The sequence below is a fragment of the Phycodurus eques genome, chromosome 14, assembly GCF_024500275.1.
Source record: "Phycodurus eques isolate BA_2022a chromosome 14, UOR_Pequ_1.1, whole genome shotgun sequence".
NCBI classification, from domain to species: domain Eukaryota; kingdom Metazoa; phylum Chordata; class Actinopteri; order Syngnathiformes; family Syngnathidae; genus Phycodurus; species Phycodurus eques.
In genome coordinates, this window is record NC_084538.1 from 20,994,566 (window position 1) to 21,016,590 (window position 22,025).

At 42.2% G+C, this 22,025-nt stretch overlaps 1 protein-coding gene across 6 annotated transcripts in view; it reads left to right on the forward strand.

Annotated features, from left to right (window-relative positions):
* Positions 1-22,025, forward strand: part of sntg2 (syntrophin, gamma 2) — a 99,035-nt gene that overhangs the window by 40,970 nt on the left and 36,040 nt on the right. For 5 of the 6 annotated variants that reach the window (XM_061695385.1, XM_061695386.1, XM_061695380.1 and 2 more), the window contains 5 exons: positions 656-697; positions 1,382-1,469; positions 4,557-4,636; positions 12,679-12,720; positions 12,901-13,025. In XM_061695385.1, the coding sequence (XP_061551369.1) occupies positions 656-697; positions 1,382-1,469; positions 4,557-4,636; positions 12,679-12,720; positions 12,901-13,025 (377 nt within the window). The remainder of the gene's footprint in view (positions 1-655; positions 698-1,381; positions 1,470-4,556; positions 4,637-12,678; positions 12,721-12,900; positions 13,026-22,025) is intronic. The other variant, XM_061695382.1, reaches the window with a different exon arrangement.

Here is a 22,025-nt window from a genome sequence, read left to right on the forward strand (position 1 = left end):
AGCCAAATAAAATCTCAGAGCTAATTAAGAATAATCAGGAATCCACAGATGTCTACATTTGAACAGCTTAATGTGTAGCATTTCCCTCACTTGTGCTTTTTTGGTCAACATTGCTAAGGAATTTGATGTTTGCTACAAGAACTGCAGAATTCGGTTTCAGAGTGTAACCCAGAACCACAAAATGGACAATACATCTTAACCTGTAAGGTGGGGAGAGAAATCTTACTGAGTTTCAGTGTACAATTGACTGTTAACTTGGTAACATTAGCTTCAACAGGGCCAGTCATCAGAATATTACAAACAAATACTTTGAAAAGTACAATCTTGATGAGTCAAACTGTCATTTCATTTTTCCCAATTTCATTCATAAAAGCTTAGTCAACTTCTCTCCTCAGTCACTAAGGTCTGCTGGCAAAATGTTGCAGTGTTGTGGATGAATGCCGTTATGTTATGGAATTTGCATTTCCGTTCTCTGCTTGTGCCGTTGTGTTTTGGCATTAACGCGTTGTCTTGTGGCGTTTGCAATTATTATGATCTATGAACAAGCCTGGGTCGGATTCTTAAAAAATCCATGCATTGATTTACATACTATGAAATTGCGAGTTGCGATATCACTTCACTGAAGTATCTTTCTACTCTCTTTTGGTTTCTTTAGGTTAATGGCATAAATGTGGAGCATTGTACTCATGAGCAAGTTGTGAGTATATTTTTTGTAAAATGACAGGTGGCCCTGTTGCACTCATGTGTTGTGTTTACCACAAAGTTCCAGTTCCAAGGTTCCAAAACCTGAGCCCCACCTCATTAATCCGAGACATTCCTTCGAGGACAACCACGTCTAAATTCTGACAAATCTAAAATTATCATTGTTCCAAAATCCCTCACCTGATCAGCTCAGACTGTCTCTCCCTTGATCGACCACTCCATTGTGACCACTTCCTCACACATATTCAACATTGGTGTCATTGTTTACCAGACACTCACTTTTGACAAACACACTTTACAGAAATTTTTATTTTTTTTACCACCTTAAAATTACTGCATTTGTCCATCCCTTTCCTTTTCCATTGCCGAAACCCTCATTCTTGCATTCATAACTTTCTTCCAAATCATCTTTTAACATATCTTAACTGTAAATGCATCAATTTTACCATAAGTGAAATTTTAAAAAGCCATAAAAAATTAATTTAAGATTACACATTGTAAATCTTGCTCAACCTTTTTTTTCGTAAGGCTATGTTCTGTACATACATCTGTAAAAAATGTGCATTAAAACTCTACAAGATTAGCTTTTATTGCACCGATTTTAAATTGCTCATTCACTGCTGACCTTTCATTTTGATTATCTTTCTCCATCTTTGTCTTTCTCTAACATTCCTGTCAGGTTCACCTCCTGCGCACCGCCGGAGATGAAGTCATCCTTACTGTGCGATATCTACGAGAAGTTCCATCTTTTCTTAAACTGCCTCTAGGTAAGAGTCCTGAATTTTATATATTTTTAAAGGTTACAATAACAAATGACATTTTGATTGTGGTTCAACACACTGTATGTGCTATAAGAAAAGTCCAAAGATTGAGGATAACGGGGAGATGCTATCCTCTGAACCTCCTTAGATTATCTTAAAGTGACACATTATGGTAAAAGGCAGGTACTACGAAACTTGCAATTATAAAAGTTTGTATAATATGTATAAAACCATATTCCAAGAAAGTTGGGAGGTGTAAAATGTAAATAAAACCAGAATACAATGATTTGCAAATCGTTTTAAACCTATATTCAGTTGAATACACTACTAAGACAAAATGTTTAATGTTCAAACTGATAGACGTTATTGTTTTTGTTTTTGCAAATATTCTTTCATTTTGAATTTTATGCCTGCAACACATTCCGAAAAAGCGGCAACAAAAGACTGGGGAAGTTGAGGAATGCTAAAAAACCAAACATGTTTGGAACATTCGACAGGTGAACATCCATCCATCCATTTTCTGAGCCGCTTCTCCTCACTTGGGTCGCGGGCGTGCTGGAGCCTATCCCAGCTGTCATCAGGCAGGAGGCGGGGTACACCCTGAACTGGTTGCCAGCCAATTGCAGGGCACATAGAAACAAACAACCATTCGCACTCACAGTCACAGCCTCCGGGCAATTTAGAGTCTCCAATTAATGCATGTTTTTGGGATGTGGGAGGAAACCGGAGTGCCCGGAAAAAACCCACGCAGGCACGGGGAGAATATGCAAACTCCATTGAACCCGGGTCCTCAGAACTGTGAGGCTGACGCTCTAGCCAGTCGGCCACCGTGCCGCCACAGGTGAACATGTTAATTGGAAATGTGAGTGTCATGAGTGGGTATAAAAAGAGCTTCCCCAAAAAGCCCAGTTTTTCTAAAGGATCGATGGGGCGAGGTTCACCACCTTGTGAACAACTGCTTAAGCAAATCGTCCAACGGTTTATTCTCAATGTAAAATTACAATGAATTCAGGGGTTTCATCATCTACCTACCATTATTTCGTCAGAGAATCTGGAGAAATGTCTGCATGTAAGCGGCAAGACCAAAAATCAACATTGAACACCCGTCAACTTCGATCCCTAAAGCGGCACCCCATCATTGTACAAAGGATATTACCATGTGGGCTCAGGAACACTTCAGAAAATGATTGCAAGTTAAAACTCTACCAAGCAAAGCGAAAGTCATATATCAGCAGCACCCAGCAACACCGCCAGATTCGCTGAGCCCGAGCTCATCTGAGATGGGTGGAAATACGCCCAAACGTGAAATACGTGCTGTGGTCTGACGAGTCCACATTTTATATTGTTTTTGGAAAACATGGGCATCGTGTGATCCAGGCCAAAGAGGAAAAGGCCCATCCAGATTGTTATCAGTGCAAAGTTCAAAAGCCAGCATCTGTGATACTATGGGGGTGTGTTAGTGCTCAAGACATCGGTAACTTGTACATATGTGAAGGCACCATTAATGCTGAAGGTACATACAGGTTTTGGAGCAACATACGTTTCCATCTAAGCAATCTTTTTCAAGGAGGTCCCTGCTTATTTCAGCAAGACAATGCCTAGCTACAATCTGCACATGGTACAACAGTGTGGCTTTGTAATAAAAAAGTGTGAGTACTAGACCTTCGTGGCGCATTATGAAGCACAAAATACGACAACGGAGACCCCAGACTGTTGAACAACTGAAGCTGTACATCATGCAAGAATCATCAAACAAAGAATTCCACCTACAAAGTTTTAACAATTAGTGTCCTCAGTTCCCAAATGCTTTTCGAAATTTTTTGGAACGTGTTTCACACATCAAATTCAAAATAAGTAAATACTGACAGCGGCACTGTGATGACTGGTTTGAGCGTCTGCCTCACAGTTCTGAGGACCGGGGTTCAATCCCCAGCCCCGCCTGTGTGGAGTTTGCATGTTCTCCCTGTGGTTGTTTGTTTAAATGTGCCCTGCGATTGGCTGGAAACCAGTTCAGGGTGTCACCCGCCTCCTTCCTGAAGATAGCTGGGATAGGCTCCAGCGCTCCCGGACCCTTGTGATGATAAGCGGCTCAGGTAATGGATGGATAAATAATGACCAAAAAAAAAAAATCTGAAATAGTTTATCAGTTGGAACATTAAATATCTTTGTATTGTATTGAATTGAATATAGCTTGAAAAGGCAAAAAATTGTATTCTGTTTTAATTTACGTTTTACATAACATTCCAACTTCATTGGAACTGGGGTTATTAATATTTTTCTGGAGGATGTTAAGTATTATTTCCAATTCTTACCCACTTATGTATTTAAATATAAGTGGTCATACTACAGGAAACCCTTCACAATAAAATGCAGAAGAGCTCAAGACCACATCAACCTGAAAACTTCGAGGGGGGAAAAAAATCAATTGAAATTGGAAGTTGGACTTTTGGGAAATATGAGATAATATCATGTCATATCATCTGGCCATAGCCCAGTCCTAATATAAAGAGAGTTTCTATTAACTCTGTGGTTGTTTGTGTTTGTTGGGTTACATTAGATTAAGCATTTTGATGTGTTGAGTGTGTGAATTAAGACTAAAACAATACTAATTGTTTCAAATCGAAGAAAACTATGAATCAATTTTTATGAGACATCGGTGTGCTCCTGAAATTCTCGGCTCTCCAGGCAATTGCCTGTGTTTTCCTAATGGTAAGTCCACCCTTGGTGGTAGGTAGCAGTTGTAAATGCAAAAGACATGGCTGTCTGGTCTGCTAACAGTCAATGAGTTCTTGGTGCAACATGAAACATTGTCTTTTTAACACTAATTGAAAAATCAACAAAAGAATACGGGCCTTATACTTCTTGCATGTCTTGTGTGATACTTACCTTCAGTAATAAACAAGCCAAACAAAGCCTTCAAAGCCTTCGAAACACTGGGTAAACCTGTTTGACTGGTTGACATCAGAAGCCATTATGAATGTATGACACTGAATTTGGGGTCATAGTGACTGTTAACTTGGGATAGAATGAAATTATGTTGAACTGAAGGTTTCCCTTCAGGAACATTGCGATGAACCTGTCTCCTTTCAACAGGTTTTTCTGGGACATCTGTTGATCACAGTAGTGAATCCTCCTCCCTCTTCGACTGCGGCTCACATTTAAATGGTGGCACAGTAAGACATATCTCTGACATATTCTATATACAATATATATTATGCTTTATATTTTTAGTGTTAAAATGTTTACACGCTTCAAGTACCGTAATTTCTCGTGTATAATGCACATTTCCCCCCTCCAAAAAATGTCAAAAGTCAATGGTGCACATTATACATAGGTCCCATTTTATAAATGTATGCCGCATTCTAGAGGTTATGAAAAAGCTGTACACTTTAATTCCAATAGGCCACCACCACCTAGAGGTTATGAGAAAGGTATACACTTTCATTGTAATATACCACCGCCACCTAGAGGTTCTTAAAAAGGTGGAGCCTACACTTTTTTTTAATGATAATGCTTTTCTGAAATGCTTGATAGTTTAATTTGAATTCCATTAAAATAAAATTAAATGTGTTTTGCCTGGCCCTTCATGTTTTCTTTAAAGAACTCTACCCATCTTACAAATTCTGCCTGGGTAATCATACATATGAGCACAACTGTGTGTTTTCTTATTTATTAAATAAAAGTAAGGTTGTGAGTTTCAAAATGAGAGGAAGTAAAGAAGAAGAAAGAAAGTATTACGTGTTCAAATAAAGTGCTTAACTTCAGAATAATTATTTGAAAAAACTAACAAAATACAGACAATACTGAATGTTTTGATCATATGGGTAGAAACAAAATCATGCATTGTAAAAATGCAATTATACATAGGTAGAAGGGTTTTCCAGAATTTTGAGGTTAACTTTTGGGGTGCGCATTACACATGGGTGCACATTATACACGAGAAATTACGGAAGTTTACAGTACAAGACTTATACTTATACTATGTTGTCGCACTTGACTACTTTAAAGACCCTTTTAGAAAATCTATTTTGCTTCCTCCTGGGTTCCTCTTCCATCAAAGCTAGTTTGTATTTGAATGGCTTTAAAAAATGTGTTGAAATTGATATTGATCTTTTGTGCATCAAAACAGAAATAACTGTAATAATAACTGATGTACTTCACATATATGTAAAAACTGATGAATGTTAGCCCCTAAACTAGAGCGAACAATAGAATGAAAGATGTTAATGCCCAATGTATGGCAATTGTCAACTGAATCTTTGTAGAAACAGGAACATTTCCTGATCAGTGCTTAGGGAAAACAAGTAACAGGTTGTAGTATTCAGTACATATGCCTCACAGTTCTGAGGTTCGGGGTTAGAATCTCAGGTCTGGCCTTCCTGTGTGGAGTTTTCTCTGTGCTTCTGTGGGGTTTCTCTGGAGTAGTCAAGCTTCCTCCCACATTACAAAAACATGCATGTCAGGTTAATTAAATACAAAAACATTTATTGGTGGTTTATCCTTTTAATCAAGAATTTTTGTGACAAAAAAAATTATATATATATATATATCGCGCTGTGTGCAGCAGGATTAACCTACTGTCATTGGAACAGCCTACCTATCTCACTTTTAGGCTGTATAGCTACAGTAAAAATGAAAACATAACCACAAATTAACTATTTATTTACAAAGATCCCATTCAAACCCACATTAAAATGGTTACAAATGAGCGATTCTGCCATTTAAAATTTTTACTCAAAAATAAGAAAAATAGAATCAGCCTAGCTACCCTTCAGAAAGGTAAAGCAGAAGGAGGATTGAGGCACCCAATTTCAAACACTATTACATAGCTAGCCAAATACAGTGCCTCATTGGTTACTGTTGAACAACAATATTTGCTGGAACTAGAATAGATACACTGCAGTAGCACCAAGTCATGGCCCAATGGTTAAGGTCATCGCCTGCCACCGTAGGGGACCGAGGTTCTAGACCCTGACTGGACAAACCTCCAACATCCCTGGACTCACAATGTTCACGACAATAAAAGTGATTCTTCTTCTTTCAGACCTCCCCTTTATCAGCGCAAGTCTCAAACAGCTCAATTTTTTTAAGAAGGCAATTATTGCTGCCACTTTAGGAAAAGTCGAGAAACCACGCAATCTTACCCTTCCTCAATGTGCCGGCTCAGAAACTCCATACACCAGTTGAGGAACATGCATGTGATATTGTATTCATTCACTAATACGTTCGATAGCCACGCTATAGGCTTTTATTGCTTATGGTGGTACCACGCATCACAACACAGGTTATACTAACATCAACTCACAGGTTCTTACAGGTGTTTAGATACTAAAAAAGAATCCCACCGCACCACTCGTCAGTAGCACTGCGTTGCTCATTTCCCACATCCTGTCCTGCCCTTTTCCGTCCTCTCTCATCTTGTTCATTCATTCATTAATCATCCGTTCCGCTTATCCTCACTAGGGTCGCGGGCATGCTGGAGCCCATCCCAGCTATCTTCGGGCGAGAGGCGGGGTACACCCTGAACTGGTTTGCAGCCAATCGCAGGGCACATACAAACAAACAACCATTCGCACTCACATTCTCACCCATGGGCAATTTAGAGTCTTGAATTAACCTGCCATGCATGTTTTTGGGATGTGGGAGGAAACCGGAGTACCCGGAGAAACGGGGTGAACATGCAAATTCCACACAGGCGGGGCCGGGATTTTAACCCCGGTCCTCAGAACTGTGAGGCAGATGTGCTAACCAGTCGGCCACCGTGCCGCCTCTCACCTCACTTGTGTTAAAATATCTAGACCACAGGTGTCAAACTGGTGGCCCGGGGGCCAGATCAGGCCCAGTCACGTAATTTTATGTGGCCAGTGAGTGTGTGCATCGACTTTGTTTCTTGCTAACATACCAAAAGAGCAAATTGGCTTCACTTTTAAAAATATTGAGATATTGCAACCAACTCTAAATTGCGGTTGGCTGGCAACCAGTTCAGGGTGTGCCCCGCCTCCTGCCCGATGATAGCTGGGATAGGCTCCAGCATTCCCGCGATCCTTGTGAGGATAAGCGGGAGAAAAATGGATGGATGGAGATATTGCAAGTTTTTTTGTTTCCAACCCCCCTTTTAAAATAAAATTTAAAATAAACAGTTTTTACTGGCTTCTGATTTTAAAAGTAATTATCCATTAATTTGTGTATATGTAATAATATGAGGCAATCATAGGGGTATGCAGCCATAACGGCCCTCCGAGTGGAACCGTAACTGCGATGTGGCCCATGACAAAAATTTGTTTGACACCCCTGATCTAGACAGTCTCACTATTGTTCTGCTGTTGTTCGCACCCCTATTCCCATTGTCCACTCTGTCCGTCCCCTAAAACCCTTTTTTGTCCGGCTGCATTTTCAATAAACATCAGAATAATTAAAACAATAAAAAATAATCAGAGGGAGCATTTCAGACTCCACCGTTGCACAGCAAAACTCTACCAGCACAAAGGCATACAGTTCCAGTTCAATCCTCACCAACATATTTTTGATGATTATTTGCTAAAAACAATAAAGTTTATCAGTTTGAACATTAAATATCTTGTCTTTGTAGTGTATTCAATAAAATATAGGTCGAACATGATTTGCAAATCATTGTATTCTGTTTTTATTTATGTTTAACACAACGTCCCAACTTCATTGGAATTGGGGTTGTACAACCCAAAGGGCAGCTGTGCCTCAGTTGGTAGAGGGGGTTGTCCAGTGACCATCTCGCTGGCTGCCATTGCTGCTCACAGTGCACCGTCGCCAGCCGCAGGAGTCGCGGGGCAGCTGGGCTGGAAAAGGAGTCAAATTACGAAAAAAAAACGCTGTACCGATCCGCCTGTCGATCTCCCGTTCCAGTCTTCCCTCACTCGTGAACAAGACCCCAAGATACTTGAACTCCTCCACTCAGGGCAGGATCTCATCCCCAATCTGGAGAGGGCACGCCACCCTTTTCTGACTGAGGACCATGGTCTCAGATTTGGAGGTTCTGATTCTCATCCCTTCACAATCGGCTGCGAACCGCTCCTGTGAGAGTTGGAGATCATGGCCTGATGAAGCCAACAGAATTATTGGATTTCAGATAATGAGACCATTGTTCCCGCTTTGCATTGTCCCACGCACATACTCTTTAATACCTTTAACAAATGTTTCAAATGTGATGTGATTGTTGAGAACACAAATATTTGCAATGTGGCATTTGTGTGGTGTGGAGTGAAACATTTCATCTGGTTCAGTTGACAACAGATTCGACATCAGACATTCAAGTTTGCAGAAATACAGTCACTAGTGGCGTTCATGTAAAGTTCTTAAAATATTAAATCCCAGTCGAGTCCGGTAAAGACTGTGGTTAATGAACCTGTGTCTGCAGTGAGTGGCGTTCCGTCGCCTGTGGGTGTCGCGAGCAACCCGTCCATTGTCCCGGCTAGATTGTATAACTGTCACACCGGCGCAGCAGGGAGGAGACGCCTTTGTTGGTGAGGGTCTGTGGGCTCGCTGGTTTTGGTGCAAACTAAGTATCTTTTTTCTCCGATTTGATGCTCCGGGTGCTGGTAATTCACTTCGCGTCGGCGTGCAAAAGCAAATGTCTGTGTCTTGCTTTTGATGATCCAGACTTGTGATTCACTTAGCATCTATATGCGAAGTTGAATCTTGCCATTTCTTGGTCGTCTATCTCGGCTGGGTGGGGTGCTGGGTGTCATCTTTTCGTGGCATGTCCGTGACAGCGGAAAACTAGATTTGACAGGGAATGCCCACATTTTAGGGATGCTCCACTCAGACTGCGTATCTGGCGCAATAAAAAGTCTCTGGCTGAATCACAGACTTAAGTGGATGGGAGAATCTGCGCTGCAGGAGAAATGTGCAGCTGCGCTCATTTTCTGATTCAAGCACATGGAACCATTTGGCCCATACTGTACATCCAATTGGCATGCACCCGGGACAAGATAAATCAGACAAAACATGGCGTTTATGGGGTTGCTGGCGCGATAGACTAATTTCTGTAACCGCCCCCAGCCTGCACACAGAGCAACCAGTCAGTGCCACATTTCAGAAGCTCACACTGTTATCTAATGCTAATCTGTGACTCGAACATGTAATGCACCCTTTGTTTAGCATGTACGAAACCATCACTGGCTCCCCCCACACAAAATGCCAAAGCACTGCTCTCCTTACCTTTTGGCAGCGGTGGAACCAAGTCATTGCTTTGCAAGTCACAAATCAGTCTTTGCCCTCGAGTCCCAAGCCAAGTCCCAAGTTGAAACAGACAAGTCCCAAGTCAAGACAGGCAAGTCCCGAATTTCTTTTCCTCAAAATTCTACACACAGCACCCCATAATGACAATGTGATTTTTTGGGGGGAAATTTTTGCAAATTTATTAAATTATTATTCTTAAATTTATAATTTACAAATAAAAAAATCACATGCATAAGTATTCACAGCCCTTGCCACAAAGCTCAGAATTGAGCTAAGGTGCATCATGTTCCCACTGATCATCCTTGAGAGGTTCCTACATCTTAATTTGAGTCCACCTGTGGTAAATTCAGTTGATTGGACATTATTTGGAAAGGCACACACTTGTCTATATAAGGTCCCACAGGTGACAGTGCATCTCAGAGCACACACCAAGCAAAAAGTTCAAGGAATTGTCTGTAGACCTCCGAGACAGGATTGTCTCAAGGCACAAATCCAGGAAGGGTACAGAAAATTGTCTGGTGTTTTGAAGGTTCCAATGAGCAGTGGCCTCCATCATTTGTAAATGGAAGAAAAACCTCCAGTAATCTTCCTAGAGCTGGCTGCCCGTCGAAGCTGAGCAATCGGGGGCGAAGATCCTTAATCAGGGAGGTGGCCAAGAACCTGATGGTCACTCTGTCAGAGCTCCAGCGATCCTCTGTGGAGAGAGAAGAACCTTCCAGAAAGACAACCATTTCTGCAGCACTGCCACCAATCAGACCTGTATGGTAGAGTGGCCTGATGGAAGCCAGTCCTAAGTAAAAGGCACATGGGAGCCCGCCTGGAGTTTGCCAAAAGGCACCTGAAGGACTCTCAGACCATGAGAAAGAAAATTCTGTGGTCTGATGAGACGAAGATTTAACTCTTTGGCGTGAATGCCAGACTGTATGTTAGGAGGAAACAAGGCCCGCTCATAACCTGACTAATACCATCCCTATAGTGAAGCATGGTGGTCGCAGCATCATGCCGTGGGGATGTTTTTCAGCGGTAGGAACTGGGAGACTAGTCAGGATTAAGTGAAAGATGAATGCAGCAATGTACAGAGATATTCTGGAGGAAAACCTGCTCCGGAGTGCTCAGGACCTCAGACTGGGGGCGAAGGTTCGCCTTCCAACAGGACAACAACCCTAAGCATACAGCCAAGACAACGAAGGGGTGGCTTCAGGACAACACTGTGAACGTGTTTGAGTGGCCCAGCAAAGACTGGTGTGACACTCATATATTTAACTCGAGTGCTGTCCATTTCTTCTGATCATCCTTGAAATGGTTCTACACCTTCATTGGAGTCAAGCTGTGTTTGATTATACTGATTGGACTTAATTAGGAACGCCACACACCTGTCTATATAAGACATTACAGCTCACAGTGCATGTCAGAGCAAATGAGAATCATGTGGTCAAAGGAACTGCCTGAAGGGCTCAGAGACAGAATGGTGGCAAGGCACAGATCTGGCCAAGGTTACAAAAAAAATCTGCTGCACTTAAGGTTCCTAAGAGTACAGTGGCCTCTATAATCCTTAAATGGAAGACGTTTGGGATGACCAGAACCCTTGTTCGAGCTGGCTGTCCGGCCAAACTGAGGAATCGGGGGAGAAGAGCCTTGGTGAGAGAGGTAAAGAGGAAGCAAAAGATCACTGTAGCTGAGCTCCAGAGATGTAGTCGGGATATGGGAGAAAGTTCTAGAAAGTCAACCATCACTGCAGCCCTCCACCAGTCGGGGCTCTATGGCAGAGTGGCCTGACGGAAGCCTCTCCTCAGTGCAAGACACTTGAAAGCCCGCATGGAGTTTGCTAAAAAAAAAAAAAAACACCAGAAGGACTCCAAGTTGGTGAGAAATAAGATTCTCTGGTCTGATGAGACCATGAAAAATTTTGCCTTAATTCTAAGCGATATATGTGGAGAAAACCAGGCACTGCTCATCACCTGTCCAATATAGTCCTATCAGTGAAGCGTGATGGTGGCAGCATCATGCTGTGGGGGTGTTTTCCAGCTACAGGGACAAGATGACTGGTTGCAATCGAAGGAAAGATCAATGCGGCCAAGTACAGGGATATCCTGGACGAAAACCTTCTCCAGAGTGCTCAGGAAGGTTCACCTTCCAACAAGACAACGACCCTAAGCACACAGCTAAAATAATGAAGGAATGGCTTCAGTACAACTCTGTGACTGTTCTTGAATGACCCAGCCAGAGCCCTGACTTAAACCTAATTGAGCATCTCTGGAGAGACCTGAAAATGGCTGTCCACCAACGTTCACCATCCAACCTGACAGAACTGGAGAGCATCTGCAAGGAGCAATGGCAGAGGATCCTCAAATCCAGGTGTGAAAAGCTTGCATAATTCCCAAAATGACTCATGGCTGTATTAGCTCAAAAGGGTGCTTCTACTAAATATTGAGCAAAGGGTCTGAATACTTATGGCTGTGTGATATTTCAGTTTTTCTTTTTTAATAAATCTGCAAAAATATTCAACAATTTCGTTTTTTTCTGTCAATATGGGGTGCTATGTGTACATTAAAGAGGGGAAAAAGAACTTTGATGATTTTAGCAAATGGCTGCAATATAACAAAGAGTGAAAAATTTAAATTTAAAATTTAAAGGGGTCTGAATACTTTCCGTACCCACTATATAATATAATATAATATACACTGATACACAATTACAATATACACATACAACATACTCCCAACCAATATCCAATGTAGATATATATTTTTATTCTGTTACTTAAGAGTGAGGAACTAAAATGTAAACATTATAAATGGGGATAAAGTATATGTCATGTCTTTTCTTACATTGCGAAGCATTAAAGCTTACCTTCAACATAGTGTTAAGAACAACAACAAAAAGAGGTATGAACTGGGTATCTTGCGTGTATCCAACATGGCGGCTGCAGGTGTATTAAGAGGTGCTCACGGTCACTGAAAAAAAGTTTTGTTTTGTAAAAATGTCACTGTATGTATTGTAGGATCGGGACGAGAAATTTGATGGCATTGCGCTCAAATTACTGGTAAATCATTCACACAAATTCAAAATTGCGACTTACTGTGTTTTTTGTACCATTATGTTGTAAAGTCATGGTTTAAAATTACAAGTTTTATAAAATGCTGTTGCCATGCCAAATCCTTAACAATTCGGGGTGGGGGGGCATTAGAGAAGCTCATTGTTCATGTATATCTTGCTTTTGCAGGCTTCATCACCTCCTTCACCCTCAGCTAATGAACCAAAGTATGAGAAGCGCTGGCTGGACGCCATCTCCCTGCCCTTGTTGATGGCCAGAGTCTCCAGATACAAAGCTGGCATGGATAAAATGAGGTAAGGGTAATCCAGCGTGATATAATTCACCTTTGACGGGCACAGTTCAGCGAGTGCCGCTGTTGGCTTAAGCAAGCACTTTTCTTAATGCCAATATCTATGCAGAGACATAAACGGCTTAAAAGGTCACCACAGCTGAGGCTCTGACTCAGAAGGTTTGACCGAGAACATGCATTTGATTTTAGTGCACTCCCATTTATGTACTGCATATTGTTTTAATTTTATTTGTGAATCTATCTTTATTTTATTTGTGAATCTATCTTTATCATGAATCTATCCCAATGTACTGTCGTACAAATGCCGACTCGAAAAGACAGAAATGGTGAGCGATATTTTTCAAATCCCTTTCAACCTACATTAAATAAACGTAACATATTTTATGCCTGTCGTTTTATATTTGTTTTCTTGTTTTGTTTTCTCTAAAACTGTGCCTCTCCATAACAGTGTTATTTTACAATATCAATCAATAGTGGTTGTGATCAGTATTATACCATCCATCCATTTTCTTCCTCTTATCCGGAGTCGGGTCGCAGGGCAGCAGTTGGACGTGCCCGGAACCTCGCCGTTGAGGCATGCAGGGCATCCATAAGCCCTAACCCACATCCTAATCAGCTCCTCTCAATGCGGAGGAGCAGCGGCTCCAGTCTGAGCTCCTTCCGGATGACTGAGCTTCCCACCCTATCTCTAAGGGAGAGCCCGGACACCCTGTGGAGGACGCTCATTTTGGCCGCTTGTATCCGCGATCTTCTTCTTTCGTTCACGACCCACAGCTCGTGACCATAGGTGAGGGGTAGGATTGTGGATTTACCGGTAAATCGAGAGCTTAGCCTTTTAGTTCAGCTCCTTCTTCACCACGACATACCGATATAACGTCCGCATCACTGCAGATGCTGCACCGATCCGCCTGTAAATCTCTTGCTTGCTTCCTCCCTCACTCGTGAAAAAGACCCCAAGACTCCTCTACTTGGAGCAGTAACTTATTCCCGACCCAGAGAGGCTGCTCCACGCTTTTCCGACTGAGGACCATGGTCTCAGATTTAGAGGTGCTGATTCTCATCCCAACTGCTTCACACTTGGCTGCGAATTGTTCCAGTGAAAGTTGAAGATAAACCATCAGAACCACATCAAAAGCAAAAAGCTGAAATGTAAAACTGAGCCTTGGCTGCACCTAGAAATTCTGCCCAGAAAAGTTATGAACAAAATCGGTGAAAAAGGACAGCCTTGACAGAGTCCAACCCTAACTGGAAACGAATCCGACTAACTGCCGGCCGGCAATGCGGATCAAACTCTGACACTGGTCGTACATGGACCAAACAGCCCATATCAGGATCTCCGGCTCTTTTTCACTCGTGAACAAGACCGAGAGATACTTGAACTCCTCCACTTGGTGCAGGATATCCTCCCCAACCCGGAGAGGGCACTCCTCCCTTTTCCCACTGAGGACCATCGTCTGAAATTTCCAAGTGCTGATTTTCATCCTAGCTGCTCCACTCTCGGCTGTGGACCATTCCGGCGAGAGATTAACATCACGGTTTGATGAAGCCATCAGAACCACATCATCTGCAAAAGCAGAGGCGCAATGCTGAGGCCACCAAACCAGAGCCCCCCAACACCTTGGCTGCACCTAGAAATGTTGTCCATAAAGGTAATGAACAGAATCGGTGACAAAGGGCAGCCTTGGCATAGTCTAACCCTCATTGGAAACTACTGAAACTAGAAGGACACACACTCGCCTCCAAGTCCACGGTCTGTTGATGACGTCATCCTCTCTGCCTGAATGTGAAAAAGGCAAATTGTCACTCTGCCGGGCACATCTTCAACGGACACACCCTCGCTACACCAGAAAGGCCAGCTTAGCGCAGACCAGTCTGCTAAATTGGCAGCCTTGGCGGAGTACAACCGTCACTGGAAACGACTTTCTGCCGCCTATTCGCACCAAACCGGTTGTACAGGGAACGAACAGCCCTTATCAAGGGTTCCGGTACTCCATACTCCAGGAACACTCCCCACAAGAACCCCCGAGGGACAAGGTTCAACGCCTTCTCCAAGTCCACAAAGCACATGTACACATGTTGGGCGAACTCCATTGCACCCTGGAGGATGCTGCTGAGGTTGTAGAGCTGGTCCCATGTTCCACGGCTAGGACAAAAACCACACTGTTCCTCCGCAATCTGAGGTTTGACTTCCCGACGAACCCTCCTCTCCAGAACCCCTGAATAGACCAAAGAAGGGAGGCTGAAGATGGGTCAAGGCCCCCTCCTTGAACGCTCACCTTATCGTGGTGGAGGGGTTTGTTTTGTCACCCAGGGTAAACAGGTCCTAGGTGAGGTACAAGACAAAGCACGGCTCAAAGATCCCCTATGATGAGTACAAACAATGGAACATGTTTTCCCTTGCCCGGACATGGGTCACCGGGGCCCGGGCCTGCACCCATGAGGCCCGGCCGGGCACAGCCTGAAGAGACAACGTGGGTCCCCCTTCCCATGGGCTCACCACCTGTGGAAGGGACCAAGGGGTTCGGGTGCGTAGAGAGCTGGGTGGCAGGCGAAAGCGGGGACCTTGGTGATCCAATCCCCGGCTACAGAAGCTTAGCTCTGGAATTATACCATTTAAAATTAATATTCTTGGGATAAGACATAGCATTTAACTATAATCACCTGTGAAAGACTTAATAACTATTACTTTTAAGTGTATCATATTTTGTAATTTCAGAGTTCTTGATTTACAAGGTACCCCTTTTATTGTCAATTCTACATGTGTAGCACATGCAGAGGATAGAATCAGAATCAGAATCATCTTTATTTGCCAAGTGTGTCCAAAACACACAAGGAATTTGTCTCCGGTAGTTGAAGCCGCTCTAGTACAACAGACAGTCAATTTACAGAACACTTTGGAGACATAAAGACATTGACAAAAAACAATTGTGCAAAAAGATGCAGAGTCCTCTAGCACTTAGAGCAGTTCGAATGACTAATATTGCAATAGTCCGGTGCAATGACCATTGTGCAAAGGGCGCCGAGACTTCAAGGAGTGTATGCGGTTTAAAGTGACGAGTAGTGCGATCATCTGGGACAATGATGGTTGTGCAAATGTTACAGATACTCCTCAATCAGTGTGCAAATGGAGCAGATGCTACTCTGGCATGAGTGGCCAGTATATGCAAATAGTGCAGCATGGCGAGACAACTACAGTGAGTGCACGAGTAATACATAATTGGCCCCACAGAAATGTGACAACGAACTCCAAGTCAAAAAAATTCCAGCTTGTTGTAATGGAATTACAGGTTAGGTGTTTAAGAAGTTGATCGCAAGAGGGAAGAAGCTGTTGGAATGTCTGCTAAATTATGGTACTCAAGGGCCCATGGTGTTACAAAAGACGGTATAAATAATAAACAGTGTAAAGAAGCGAGATCAAACGATGGCATATACAGTATAAAAAGTATAAATTAAATGTGCAAATATCAAAGATTACGAGACATTTAAAATGTCTACTTGATGCATTTTAAAGATGTATTTCATTTTAATTTGTAAATTAATTTGTATTGAAGTGTTAGATTGAAACAATTTCTATGACATTTAAGCAGTAAAAAATGTGGAATTTCTGCAATGGTAATTTCTTGTGAAGTATGTCGTTTGGTCTTTGAAGAAGCAAAACAAATCAAAATAAATAAAACGGAGCACACTAGGCTCATCACTGAGTGTTAGAGTTTTGATTCACAGGCAGCAATTTATATAGTAAAAACAAAGTCATAATCTCACTCTTGTCAAAGATATCGTATGTGTGGCATGCCAAAGCTATGTATGGCATCACATATGTTTTTGCAGTTAAAACTATATGTGGCCTTGAGGTTGAAACCCAAAACAGTTTTAAAAATATTTTTATTCTTGGACAAGGTGGAGATGTGACAGTAGTCATTGTCCGATACGGCATAGGCCTACTTACACGAGCAATAATTGACCGGACACTAGGATTGATACAACAACAAACAAAGAGGGCATGATGACCTACAGTTGAGGGGTGCACGGTATATGCGTTATATATGGTAGCTGGTATAAATTTGGCCTTTGGTATAGATTTGGACTCGACCGACCAATCGTGATGATGTCTGTTGATGACATCATTGTATCTACCTGAATTTGAAAAAGGCAAATTGTCACACCGCTGGGCACATCTTTAAGGACACACCCACGCTACACCAGAAAGGCCAGCTTAGTCCGCTAAATTGGCAAACACACGCAGCAAGCCTTATGCTTGCACGAAAATCAAAATCCACCGACATTTGTACCCCACTTCAGATGCACCGTCTATGAAAATAGAGCCCAATATCTCAACTATTCAGTCTTACATTCTTCACAGTCTTTGCACATTTTCAGAAATTATCTTCAAACATATATAAATAATTTCTGGACATTGTGTCATAGTTTGACAAGGACATACTGCAAGTGGTATCCAGCTGTCAGGATGCTAACGACAAAACAGAACTCAAATTCAGAAATATTAAAATCTTGGGACTCATAGCCAGTCGGAGCCTCTTACCACTTAGAGTACGTATAGCATTTAAGGTGTGTCATTTTGCTGATCAGCTACAGAAGGGTTAACAAAAACGTTAAACATGTCAAACACAGTATACTGTATTACTACATCACAGATTTTAAATCCAAACTGACAATCCTCAAATAAATAATTATTTTCTATAAACTCATAAATTTGTTTTGCAACTGCTTTCTTTAAAAGACCTCCGATTGTAAAACCCCAATTCCAATGAAGTTGGGACGTTGTGTTAAAGATAAATAAAAACAGAATACAATGATTTACAAATCATGTTCTATCTATTTTTCATTGAATACACTACAAAGACAAGATACTTAATGTTCAAACTGATAAACATTATTGTTTTCAGCAAATAATCATTAACTTAGAATTTTATGGCTGCAACATGTCCCAAAAAAGCTGGGACAGGGTCATGTTTACCACTGTGTTACATCACCTTTTCATTTAACAACATTCAATAAACGTTTGGGAACTGAGGACACTAATTGTTGAAGCTTTGTAGGTGGAATTCTTTCCCATTCTTGAGAAGAAGAAGTCAGTCAGTCCGGGGTCTCCGTTGTCATATTTTACGCTTCATAATGCGCCACACATTTTCAATAGGAGACAGGTCTGGACTGCAGGCAGACCAGTCTAGTACCCGCAATCTTTTACTACAAAGCCACACTGTTGTAACGCGTGTAGAATGTGGTTTGGCATTGTCTTGCTGAAATAAGCAGGGGCGTCCATGAAAAAGACATTGCTTGGATGGCAGCATATATTTCTCCAAAACCTGTATGTACCTTTCAGCATTAATGGTGCCTTCACAGATGTGTAAGTTATCCATGCCATTGGCACTAACACAGCCCCATACCATCACAGATGCTGGCTTTTGAACTTTGCGTCCATAACAGTCCGGATGGTTCTTTTCCTCTTTGGCCCAGAGGACACGACGGTCACAATTTCCAAAAACAATTTGAAATGTGGAATCGTCGGACAACAGAACACCTTTCCCTTTGCATCAGTCCATCTTAGATGAGTTTGGGCCCAAAGAAGCCAGTGGCGTTTCTGGGTGTTGTTGATAAATGGCTTTTGCTTTGCATAGTAGAGTTTCAAGTTACACTTACGTATGTCGCGCCGAACTGTATTTACTGACATTTCTGAATTGTTCCTGAGCCCATGTGGCGATATCCTCTACACATTGATGTCGGTTTTTGATGCAGTGCCGCCTGAGGGATCGATGGTCACGGGCAATCAATGTTGGTTTTCGGCTTTGCCGCTTACATTGCTGTGATTTCTCCAGATTCTCTGAACCTTTTGATGATATTATGGACCATAGATGATGAAATCCCCAAATTCCTTGCAATTGTACGTTGAGGAACATTGTCCTTAAACTTCAACTATTTTCTCACGCACTTGTTCACAAAGAGGTGAACCTTGCCCCATCTTTGCTTGTGAATGACTGAGCAATTCAGGGAAGCTCCTTTTCTACCCAATCATGGCACCCACCTGTTCCCAATTAGCCTGTTCACCTGTGGGATGTTCCAAACAGGTATTTGATGAGGCTCAACTTTCTCAGTCTTTTTTGCCACCTGTCCCACCTTTTTTGGAACGTGTTGCAGCCATAAAATTCTAAGTTAATGATTATTTGCTAAAAACAATAAAGTTGATCAGTTTGAACATTAAATAGCTTGTCTTTGTAGTGTATTCAATTAAATATAGGTTGAACATGATTTGCAAATCATTGTATTATGTTTTTATTGATGTTTAACACAACGTCCCAACTTCATTGGAATTGGGGTTGTAATTACATTTGGTTTATGTGATCACTTTCAATTACTTTTGATGTAACAACAAATGTAGCTTGCCGGGCGTCCGTACGACGTGCACCCGTGCTAAATTGTCTCATGCTACCGATGGTATCGATCTCCTGCTGGTAACACTAACTCTCGTGTGCATGGAATGCAACAACTTGCCGGAAGACAAAGTGGCAGCCTTCAGCTCAACAGAGGGCAGCAATGTTTTTTTTTTTTTTAACTTTATTGAAATGGATGACAGTTTACAATACAAGTATGCAATACAAGTTTAAACATTGAACTAATATAAGAGAGAGCACCAATGGACAGTGGCAAACAGCAACCATTATATGTTCTCTCAGAAATCTCAGATTTCTTTGCACACAAAAACAGCAGCCACAAACAAAAAATATTTTTATAATTTAAGAATAATGTATAAATATTTAACACTTTATTACAAAAGTGGAGGTCAGTGGTTGTATTTTAAGAAGTATTGGTCATTACAATCAAGGTTCAATTTAAGAATCTAGGAGAGGAAATTAAGATTATGTATAATCAGTCCGTAAAGTAAGTTTTTATGAAATGGTTTGGATGCAGCCACATTAAGTGAGTGTCTTATATACAATCTTGTTCAGTAGAGCAGTGCCTTAAAGACTAACGTTACCAATATAATATCTTGGAAATTTGACACACCACAGACAAGAGTATTGTTAACAAGCCAGACAAATCTGAATAATAATTAAAAAAAATAATAATAATAATAAAAAGAAAATGGTACAATTTCCCTCCTTTTACTTTTTAACTATTTTTGGTAGCTAAATACAGTTCGGCGCGACATACGTAAGTGTAACTTGAAACTCTACTATCCATCCATCCATTTTCTGAGCCGCTTATCCTAAATAGAGTCGCGGGCGTGCTGGAGCTTATCCCAGCTATCTTCGGGTGAGAGGCGGGGTACACCCTGAACTGGTTGCCAGCCAATCGCAGGGCACATATAAACAAACAACCATTCGCACTCACATTCACACCTACGGGCAATTTAGAATCTTCAATTAACCACGCAGGCACAGGGAGAACATGCAAACTCCACACAGGCGAGGCCAGGATATGAACGCCGGTCCTCAGAACTGTGAGGCAGATATGCTAACCTGTCTTCCACCGTGCCGCTATACACACACAGACACACACACACACACACACACACACACACACACACAAACCGCTGAACAAAAATATAAATGCAACACTTTTGTTTTTGCTCCCATTTTTTGTGAGCTGGACTCAAAGATGTAAACATTTTTCTAGATACACAAAAGGCCATTTCCCTCAAATATTGTTCACAAATCTGTCTCAATCTGTGTTAGTGAGCATTTCTCCTTTATCGAGATAATCCATCCCACCTCACAGGTGTGGCGTATCAAGATGCTGATTAGACAACATGATTATTGACCAGGTGTGCCTTAGGCTGGCCACAATAAAAGGCCACTCTAAAATGTGCAGTTTTGCTTTATTGTGAGGGTCTGGGGGTCAGAAAACCAGTCAGTATCTCGTGTGACTACCATTTGCCTCATGCAGTGCAACACATCTCCTTCGCATAGACTTGATCAGGTTGTTGATTGTGGCCTGTGGAATGTTGGTCTACTCCTCTTCAATGGCTGTGCGAAGTTGCTGGATATTGGCAGGAAATGGAACACACTGTCATATACGCTGATCCAGAGCATCCCAAACATGCTCAATGGGTGGCATGTCTCATGACAGTACCCCCAACGGCCGGCCCCAGACAGCACCCGGAGCCCCTGGATGCGCAACGTGGAAGTCCCGAATGAGCGAGTCATCCACGATAAACGCAGACGGCACCCATGAACGTTCCTCAGGCCCGTAGCCCTCCCAGTCCACCAGATATTGAAACCTCCTCCCCCTCCGACGAGACGACAACAGCCGCCTCACATTGAAGACAGGGCCCCAATCCATGAACCGGGGGGGAGGAGGGGGCCTAGAAGGCGGGACCAGAGGGGACTCACGGGCGGGCTTGAGCAGGCTGACGTGAAAAGCAGGGTGGACCCGCATTGGGTGGCTGGTTACAAGTGGTCTGCGGTTGTGAGGCCGGTTGGATGTACTGCCATATAGTCTGAAATGCCTTTGGAGACAGCTTATGTTAGAGAAATTAACATTCAATTAATGCGCATCAGCTCTGGTGGACATACCCGCAGTCAGCATGCCAATTGCACGCTCCCTCAGAACTTGTGACATCTGTGGCATTGTGCTGTGTGTTAAAACTGCACATTTCAGAGTGCCCTTTTGTTGTGGCCAGCCTATGGCACACCTGTGCAATAATCATGCTGTCTTAATCAGCATCCTGATATACATCCGAATCAACGTGGAAATGAGCGCACGTTGGAGTTGCCGACCCTTCCTTGTCCACGCCCACATTTAACTATGGAAATCATATTTAAATGAACCCTGTACCTGAGATCCCAATCTCTGCACGATCAGGAAAAAAAAGAAAATGAGCAAAGCAGTGAAACATTTTTTTTTTCTGAATGTGAAGTTGAGAAGCTGCTCAATGAAGTCGCGGTTCGCAAGAAAAATCCTCTTTGGCATGCTGTCCTCCGGCGTTAACAACACGCGAAAGAGGAGCGAATGGGAAAGCATGTGTGCGACTGTCAATGCTGTAGGG